Below are 9,684 nucleotides of genomic sequence, written 5' to 3'. Positions count from 1 at the left end.
CAAGACCCCAGGTTGGTTCCTTCTCATCCTGGAGCCTTTTACTCATTTGTAATCCATATTAAACAGGAAAAGCTGTAGACAATCCTTCCTTTACACAGGTACTTATTCTGTCAGCCCCTGGGGAACAGACCTTGGGCAACCTTCAGGAGACTCTGCTCTTGGGTCCTTCTGTGGAATTCTACACCGCTCTCTTCCTAATGAACCAAAACCACGTGCTCTTCCACACAGCCCCAAGATGTGGTGCCTCCTCGTGCTGCTCTGCACCCAGGGAATTGCCTTTCCAGCAGGATTCTCAGCAGGATTCTCAGCAGCCTCCAGTGCAGGTGTTGACACAAGCCGCTGCAAGCGCCGCAACCCGGAATGCTTCATGAATGTTGTAAGTTGGGTCACCTTTCTTTCCTTTTTTCCTAAAGCTTCTCTCCCACTACCACTGACTAACAGTGCCTATCAGGAGGCTAAAGTTCCCTTCAAAGGGGTCCCTCCAGCACCACAGACCTAGAGGAAATGTTGGTGCTCCTATCCAAACAGTCTGAACTAGAGAGAAGAATTCCTTTGCAGCGGAAACAAAGGCTGGCTTCTAGTCTCAAGGCCTGCCCTTCTGTAACAACCTCTTTGCCTAGTACAGTGCTAAGGGTGCTTGTACCCCTTCTTCAAACAACAGATTCTCAAAACAAAACCCCTTGCTCTGAATCACCAAAGATTTCCTCACTGTGGCAGCAGTGTAGTAGGTGGTGCTGTGAGTCTGAAATAGGAGATCCACCCTCCGTGGCTTGCTTAACCTCACTTCAGCAAGAAAGGATTCCCTGTGGATCAGATAGAGATACTGCTGCATGCTTTCTGTCTGGAAAGGTACAACCTTGTTGTGGGGAGAGTGAGAGCTGCAGACAAAGTTTATTAGAGAAGCCCTTCTGTTGAGTCCTGAGGTGCTGAAGGAACCCTCTTGATTTCTAAACTCCTCAAAGAGGAGCTTGGGTGCAGCTGAATCCAGTCTCAGCCTCTGACTCTGACTGCTGAAGCCTAAGGAATTATAGAGGTGTGACCATTCTACAACTTTGTCCTGCAGGACTAACCATGGCAAACCAGATATATTTATATTAAAAATGATTTATTATAATTAATGATTAGACAAAAATAACCTAATCAGAATTTTTTACTATACAGAAGAGTAGCTAAAACTACTGGTATAAGATAATATAGGACAGTGCATTATATCAAAGCAATCGTATAAAAGCAATTGTATTAAAGCTAGCAAAAATAAACAATTATTAAAGTAGAGATTGATATAACTCACCCTCACCCATGCCAACAACTGTGGGCAAAATCTCTTTTGCTCAGCCTCTAGGAGTAACTTTGAGGGGCATCCCAACCAAAGGAGAAATCTTCATACACACTCCAAGAAGGGGTGTATTAGGAGAACTTAACCCTATGAAAGTGGACTGGGCAGTGAAATTATAAAGTGATTGACTACCAACCTTATGCCTGCAGGTTGGCTTAGCAGGTTATCCTTGCCAGATCTTTGTTTCATTATCAGGATGCTAATTTGGGGTTGATGTGTCAGACCTGTTTTAGAATAATTCAACACCAACAGGAATACATGATGTTCCTTCTCAGCCTTCCACTGATAGCTTGCAAAATAGGACATTATTTGAGTGGTTTGACCACATTCCAAGGCAGAATATCATAATACAGACCTGGGTCACCCTTGCAAAACAGGATAAACTATCTCCCAAAAGGTTAGTTACTCACTTTGCCCCATAACAGGGAACCAAATTCCAGACAACTACCATGTAAGCAGGTCTGATGAAGACTTTACTGCATCCTGCTACTCTTATAAATCTGTGTAGTGCTTGAGTGCCACAGCTACAGCAATTACTACCATTTGAGTGATATTAGGCATTAAGTAGAATACACAAACCACTTCACAGAAACCCATCCCAACTCCTCTAGCTGCTGTTTGCATCCTCCAGCCTCCCATAGCAGCTATAGGATCATCCACTAAAAAGAGAGACCTGGGGTTTGCTTTCCTGCAGGAATCCCTGTCCCTCCCCTACCAGTACCACACAGAGCAGTAGAGAAAGGCTAGCAATGTGCTATCACATTTATCTCCCTGGCATGTTCTTGACTAGCTTCACATTCCTGGGCAGAAGCAGCCTCCAAACAGTTCTTACACCAATATCTTCACTGTAAATGCAGGATAACAAACTCTCCTTTGGCTTCCCACAGAGTGAAATTATCAGATATCATGGGTTCCCCAGTGAGGAATACGAAGTTCCAACGGAGGATGGATACATTCTTGGTGTTGTCAGAATTCCTTCTGGAAGGAACAGCCCCAATACAGGTATGACATATAGGATATAAGGGCAGTATGAGAGCCAACTCTCACATGGATTCCCCATCCTTCCCCTTTGCAAATGCAAAGTTCCACACCTTTCCATCTCAGCAAGGGTACCTAGTCATTCAGCCTAGAATGGGGTCTGAATTCTGTATATTGGTTAAAACCCTCTTGCAAAACCAAATTCTGCACCCCACATTTAAGTACACATTACCTATTACTATTACAGCTTAAGAAAATCTCTTCTGTTGTAGGGAAGAAGCCTGCAGTCTTGCTACATCATGGTTTTTTATCAGATTCTATTCACTGGATTGCCAACCTGCCCAACAACAGCTTGGGCTTCATCCTTGCAGATGCTGGCTATGATGTCTGGTTGGGAAACAGCCGAGGAGACACCTGGTCTTTAAAACATAAGACCCTTAAGCCCTGCCAGAAAGAGTTCTGGCAGTTCAGGTACTCTTTGGAGAAAGAATTTCTGAATAAAGCAACTGTCAGGGAACTAGCAAGACTAGGCAGTTGCCATTAGAATGCGCAACCTTCCCCTTCTGGCTAGATGAAAAAAAAATCCCTTCTAAATTATATGAAAACATGACATGTTTTCATATAATCTGACTTCAAGTGGGACATGCAACATTTCAGGAGACTAGACAAACTCTTTTCCAGAGATGCAGCCACTCCTGGGCATATCAAGGAGGTTTTAAGAAGGAATTGGCTGCATGAGCTGGATTGGCTCTTCTGGAATCAGCACACACACAAGCAAAGCAGGAAGTACTCAGGTCATCTTTGCTGGTTTCTGTGGGAAATGGCTTCCAAAACGGGGAGGCATCTGTCACCTTGAAGTCTCCCACCAGACACCATGTTCCAAGGGCAGAAAGGACAGGAGACTGCTCAGCTCAGCCTAGAAATCTGATCTACCACAACTGATGCTATCTGAGAGAAAAATATTTCTTGTAACCCATGCAGGTGAAAGCCCTGATTAAATTCAGTTCCCCAGGGGCTGCAGCTGTCAGGTGAAAGTGGCACCTGATGCACACAGAGCCCAGGGCACCAGGCAGCCAGGCTGCACAGCTGCACCCTCTGCCCATTCCCCAGCTCAGGCAAGGGTGCAGACACCGTGTGCAGCCTCCTCCTGCAATGGCTCCTGCTCGCTGCCATGAACAAAACTGACAGTCAGGAACTCACACTGTGACAGTCACATTGTCTGCCAGCTTTTTGTGTTTCTCCCCACAGCTTCGATGAGATAGGTAAATATGATATTCCAGCAGAGCTGAACTTCATCCTGAATAAAACTGGACAGAAGGATGTTTACTATATTGGTCACTCTGAAGGGTCAGCTGCAGGTAATGTTAGAACTGCCTGGATACCAAACAGTCGGTGTTAGTGTTTATGATTTATAGATAAGGTCTGTAAGCAGATTCTTATGTCACAGTGTACCATTATCCTTTTAGAAAAACAAACTCAGAAAGAGAGGAGAAAATTGAGGGAAGTGGCATTATTAGAAAATTATTTTCCTTTCTTCCCATATGTGCATTCTAAGAGTCTTTTTACAGAATTAGTAGTTCGGACAAAATCACCACCTTCTTTGTCTTCAGATAATTATGTCAGCCAGTCAAATCCATCAGTGGATAAATTTAAATACATTCAGAAAAAGGATGGAACAACCTTTTTCTGAATGTATTTAAATTCCTTATACTCTTCCTTTATGTGTGAATTCACTTTCATGCAAGTATGTGCTCGATTACAAGGAAAAAATTTATTCTCAATCTTCAGATAATTTTTGTATTGCTGAATGGCAGCATACGCATGTACAGTCTTTTAGAGACTACAAGCTGAAAAACTTTTTATTTTGAATTTAGGGAACTTTAGAAAGAATTTGAATTTCAAAAATCTAATTAATATATACCTTTTCAACCAAAACCGGCCTTGACACAAAGTTATCAGTTCTGACAAAAGCAGTATCAGGACATGCTCTAATGAGCTTGTATCCTTAGAATGAACTTTATCTTCCAAATAAAGGTTTTAAGCAAGAATCAAACATTCTCTTTAGGTCTGCAGCACAGAAATAGAAAACAGTCAGTGGGATGCTAACCTAGTCTCATTCCTTTGCTGCCTACTGCTTTTTTATTTATTTGGTCTGTGGACATCTCTTCATCAACTTGACTTCTTTTTCTGAGCTTGTAGGCTTCATAGCACTTTCTACTTATCCTGATATGCCTCAGAAGATTAAAGCATTCTTTGCTTTGGCACCAGTGACCACCATCACACATTCTACCAGTCCTATGATAACAATTGCACTGCTTCCCCAGCCACTGATCAGGGTAAGGAATTTCTCCTTCTTAAGAGAAAGACATAATTTTCTGCTTTGTCTCTACTGGACTCACTCAATTTGAACCTTTAAGGGGTGCTCAGTTAGAACTGAATTCAGCATATCAGACTTCAGACTTTCCAAGGAGCTGAGCTGCAAGGTTTCACATGGTATGGTTTTTGCAATTTCTTTAAGGTAGCAGGTATACTTTCACCATTATTTATTTAAGGCAAATATTTCTGAAGAAAACTTTCAAATACCAGAACAAAAGAAATCTAATATAGTCTACTAAATCTAGCCTTAAGCACTAATAAAAACCACAAGTAAAATATTTCACATCTTAATTTTATCAGACATGCAGATCATTTATGCTTGTAAAGTAGTTACTTTTAAAGTGATAAATTAAACAGCAGAAGGTGTCAACTTAATAGAATTCGCTGGGAATGTGGAAATCATGCATGCTATGCTTTATATCAAACCACAGATGCACATCCTCTTTCTGTCCAAGCTGCACTCATGATACGACTACAGAGCATCCAGCTCTACACCCTTCTCATTTATCTGATCCCTCTTTACTTAGGAGTGGTACTCACAGTACAGTTTGCACCTGCCAGGAAAAGGTATTAGGGCAAAAAGGGACTTCCTATATTCTGCAGCCATCAGCGTAGCCAGCTTCCTTTCTCACTGAGATCAGTGCACTAAAAGCAGATGGATGTGACCTCCAGCATTCGTGCCAAGGAGAAGGAGGAACATGTGCTCTGCCCTTGGGAAGAACACTCCGTAAAGGATAGTGGGATGGCAAGCAGTTTCAGCAATCTTGCCCCTTGTGAAGAGGCAAGGCTATTAAAGGAGAGTAACTTAAAGAAGAGGGAGTTTTCTTCTTTAAATAATCTTGCAACAGCTAAGAAAAGTTTTGCACTTTTCCTCCCCTCAGTTACTGCTTGGCTGCAAAGGAGTTCTTCAATACAATGAGCTGATGAAAGGACCTGTAACACGGTTCTGTGCATGTCAAGGGAAAGTTTGTGGCAGTATCTTCTGCTACCTGGTCGGGGGCAGGATACAAAATATGAACACGGTAAGCACCTCCCAGAAAAGCTTCATACAGGTAAATCTGAAGAAGCTTTGAAGGGCAACTGGACAAAGATGTTTTTCTCTTTTGCACAATTCATATATTTTCTTTCCTAAACAACAAGACATCTGACTCCTCTGAACAGAAGAAATGGTTTCTTTTTGTTTGGTACACATTGAAATATTTCCAGCCAAAACTCAAAACTTTTCTCCACACTTCTCCCAGCAGAAAGATTGCATTCCTTTACTCTGGCTGCTACCTCTTGTTCTTACAGACCTTTCACATGTCTGTTCTCCAGTCACCTTTCACTATTTAACAAGTGTCCCTATTAAAAGCTTCATTATGCCAAAGAGAACTGTAGAGAATCTTTCTCTACTGATTATGCACAGCACTATTTAAAAGCATTATACAAATCATACAAACTGGGAAAACAAAGGCCATAGATGCTTCTTAAATGATGTTTTCTCTGTGTTGAGAATGTTGAAAATATTATCCCAAAGATATAAAATCCCATGTATTCATTCCTATGTAAACTAGCATATTTGTGAACCTTTCCTCAACTTCCATTTTTATATCTGAAGAATATCCTATAAAAATGGGGGATGCAGCAGTATGTTTCTCAGAGCCTTCACAGCTTTATTCTGTCACAGCACTGGATCTCTGCCTTCACAACACTTCTGCTTTGTCTGCAGAGTCGAACAGATTCATACTCGGGACACTACCCGGCTGGAACATCGGTACAGAACGTTATTCACTGGCAGCAGGTATAACTGTGCTGACACATAAACACTCTTAGGATGGCTTTCTATGCAACTGGGAGCCAACAGGGGAATCCAGAGTTGACAGATCTGGAAATACGCCCATCACATCTTCTCACCTGTCACAGAGTGAGCCCTGTTCCCCATGGTTCACCAGATCATTCCCCAAATTTCCCCTTTGGCAACAGGCTCTGAGATTTCCCCAGGGCACATCACACCTCTCTTGGCTCTAATGGTTTCCAGCCTTCATCCTTATTTATGGAGATGTATGCAGAAAGCTGCAGAAGTGAACACAAGCACAGTCTAGGCACTTGGCAGGTGGTATAAGTGAGAACTTTACAGTCAGGGATGAATCAGACAAAAAAGGGATTTAGGTTAAAGCTCGTCTCCCAGAGGGTTAATTGCAGCCTTGACTACCTCCAAAAGCCAGTTTACTGCACAAATGCTTCTGCTGGCACAATGGCAAAATGGGGAACTGCCTCTTCTGCTGGTACTTCATGCCACTTTCAGACCCAAGCTTGTTCTGCCTAGGCTCCAAATCAGACCAGGGCAAGATGGCATTGGCTCAGAGACACATCACTCTATGAGCTGTGAACTTAAATGAACCTTAAGTGCACTGTGCCACTTAAAGCAGTCCTTAATACATGTGTGCTGCTGTACATCCCCTGCCTAAAATTCCTGGTGTCCAGAACAGAAACCCAGCACTCAGAGACAGAAATCAGAGATGAGCTAGCAGATTTCTATCATACCTCAGTTACTTAGAGGTTTAGATTAAAAAAAAAAAATGCACACACATTATTAGTAAGACAGGTTAACCCTTTATTGTTTTGATATTCCTTTTAGACAAATCACAGAAGACAAGAGTTTAGTGCTAAGGCGATCACACTCTGCTCCCAATATACTTGTATGCAGTTCACAACCTCTGATATCACTGCCACTACTGTGAGCAGACCAGAGCAGACCAAGCAGGCACACAAAAGTTGAGGATTTTGAGGAGGTATCCCAGGCTAGTGAGAGCCCTGACATGCTCCTGCATCACAAAGAGCTACATTACCTAAGTAAAGAGCCAATTAAGATAGGGCAGCAAGGCTTTAATATTTAAACATAACGAGGGTGGTGGTTGAAGATCAGGAGAAAATGTTAGCAAGGTGAAAGGTGGTGAAACCACTTACCCCACAACACCTCCTCAGTATCCCTAGGATCCTGTCTACTGCCTCAGACTTGAGTTCAATCATATGCAAGAAAACAACTCCTGCACTCTGTCTCTTAACATTTTCATTTTATCTGTTCTTGTTGCAATATTAACAGATAAAACATGCAGACCAATTTCAAGCTTATGACTACGGCTGTAAGGAAAACATGAAGAAATACAACCAGGTAAGGCAATTCATTTTTCTGAGAACTCATCCTTGGGTCCTGGAAAAACTAAAAATAGAAAAATTCATATACTAGCACCTTGAATGCTACAAAACGAAGGGAAGGGTGGTCTTAGGCAAAGCTTCACCTGAATCTAATAGTCATAATTGTCAGAGTCGATTCACAAACATGGCATATACAGATTTTTGCAGCCTCCCCTACTGATGCAGGGATGTGTCCAACAACACGTCAGCTTACCTGCCATTCCCAAAAGGCCAAGAGTCACATCCAGGTCCTAGACTGGATAAGTACAGAGCTCCTCCCCAGAAATCCTCAAAGTCTACGTTTCAGTTAAACACTAAAATGGGGATGAAAAAAAATAAGTGGAAATGCATACCTTGGTTTTCAGAGGCTACTTGCTGTAAAAATTAAACTTAAGGGATAGTTCAGTATGGCACAATGTAGACTGCTGGGGAGAACTAAAGTATCCTGTATGGAAAAATGGAAACAGGCAAAATTTGGTCTGTAGGAGCTTTATTTACTGTGTAGTCAACACCTGAAAATGCTCTGCTCCTCTTGCAACACTTATAACTCATCTGATTATTTTTTGAGGTTTGCTTTGTGAGTCAAAGGGTGGCACATTATTTTGCAAGTGGATAAAGATTCCAAGGACACCTTCCTTCTCAGACATCTTGCATACACACATACCTGAAGTTTAAATTTTGAAATGGGCAATGTTTTATTCCCAATACTGTGGAAGGCTGGGAAATGGCCCAAAAAAGCAGTCAAGAAGAAAGATAACTGAACTGTCCTTTCATAAGGGTAAGTTTCAAAACATCTTGTGCACGGTCCCTTACCACACTGACAAATAACCATCCTGCACTAAGGCTTTTGGTTCAGATCTCAAAGGATCTCCATTTTAATCTTCTGTGTTCCTTTAACTTCTTCTGTGATGACAAGCAAGACAGGGAATGGGGTCAGGGCAATGAGCAGTAAGACCTTCATCCTCATGGTTTTACTGTAGGCAGTGCAGAAGCAAAAGACCAAGAGAGGTGCTTGCATAGAAACCTTTCTCTAAACATAACTTTGATACCCAGCACTCACTCAGGTCTCCTCCCTCTCTTACAGACTGCTCCTCCTGCGTACAAGATAGAGGAGATAAAGGTGCCAACTGCTGTTTGGAGTGGTGGGCAGGACAAATTTGCAGATCCAAAAGACATAGCAAGGCTTCTTCCTCGGATCACTAATCTCATTTACCATGAGCATTTTCCTGCATGGGGACATCTTGATTTCCTCTGGGGCCTTGATGCAACTGAGAAAATGTATCTGAAAATCATTGAACTACTGAAGAAATATGCTTAGAGTGCCACAGAAGGCAGTAGAAACCCCAGGTATTTCTATTTAGCAGTTGATTATTGGTACAGGTATAGAGGTTTACAAACTACTGACAATTGGTTTGCAATATTTTTACACTACTTCCTTTGGTGTTACACTAATTTGGTGATTGCAGAAGAAGCTGGGGTTTGTGTGAATGACCACTGAAATTACAAATACATTACATAGAAAATTTAGGGATCCCTTACTTTGGAAGATTTCTGTTTTTATATGACTGATTTGATCTGCACTACATATTTCACTTGAGACAAACGTGATTTCCCCTGAAAACCCAAAATGGGAGATAATCTCTCTGTTTACTGAACTTTGCTGAAGTTGAGTCATCTGTCATCCTGATAGTGTTTCACCTGTTTTCCTCTCTTCACAATACCAACAGCAGCAAGGAAGACCCAAAAGGTTTTCACTTGTAAAACTACCCTGGCATTTAAGCAGACAGGAGTTGGCTATACTGGCCCAAATGCAAGAAATC

General features: G+C 41.9%; 1 protein-coding gene across 1 annotated transcript; it reads left to right on the top strand.

The window, feature by feature from the left end:
• Positions 1–232: 232 nt before the first annotated feature.
• On the top strand, positions 233–9,182 carry LOC132076518 (lysosomal acid lipase/cholesteryl ester hydrolase-like). The gene is made up of 9 exons (XM_059477651.1): positions 233–376; positions 2,224–2,338; positions 2,587–2,785; positions 3,563–3,672; positions 4,514–4,650; positions 5,572–5,712; positions 6,399–6,470; positions 7,773–7,841; positions 8,949–9,182. Exons 1-9 carry the CDS (start codon positions 236–238, stop codon positions 9,180–9,182), a joined length of 1,218 nt encoding a protein of 405 aa, XP_059333634.1. The 5' UTR covers positions 233–235.
• The last annotated feature ends 502 nt before the right edge of the window (positions 9,183–9,684 follow it).

Source organism: Ammospiza nelsoni, chromosome 8 (assembly GCF_027579445.1).
Source record: "Ammospiza nelsoni isolate bAmmNel1 chromosome 8, bAmmNel1.pri, whole genome shotgun sequence".
Lineage (NCBI taxonomy): Eukaryota > Metazoa > Chordata > Aves > Passeriformes > Passerellidae > Ammospiza > Ammospiza nelsoni.
The sequence above is the reverse complement of the archived record's forward strand: the minus strand, read 5'-3'. Positions and strand labels throughout refer to the sequence as shown.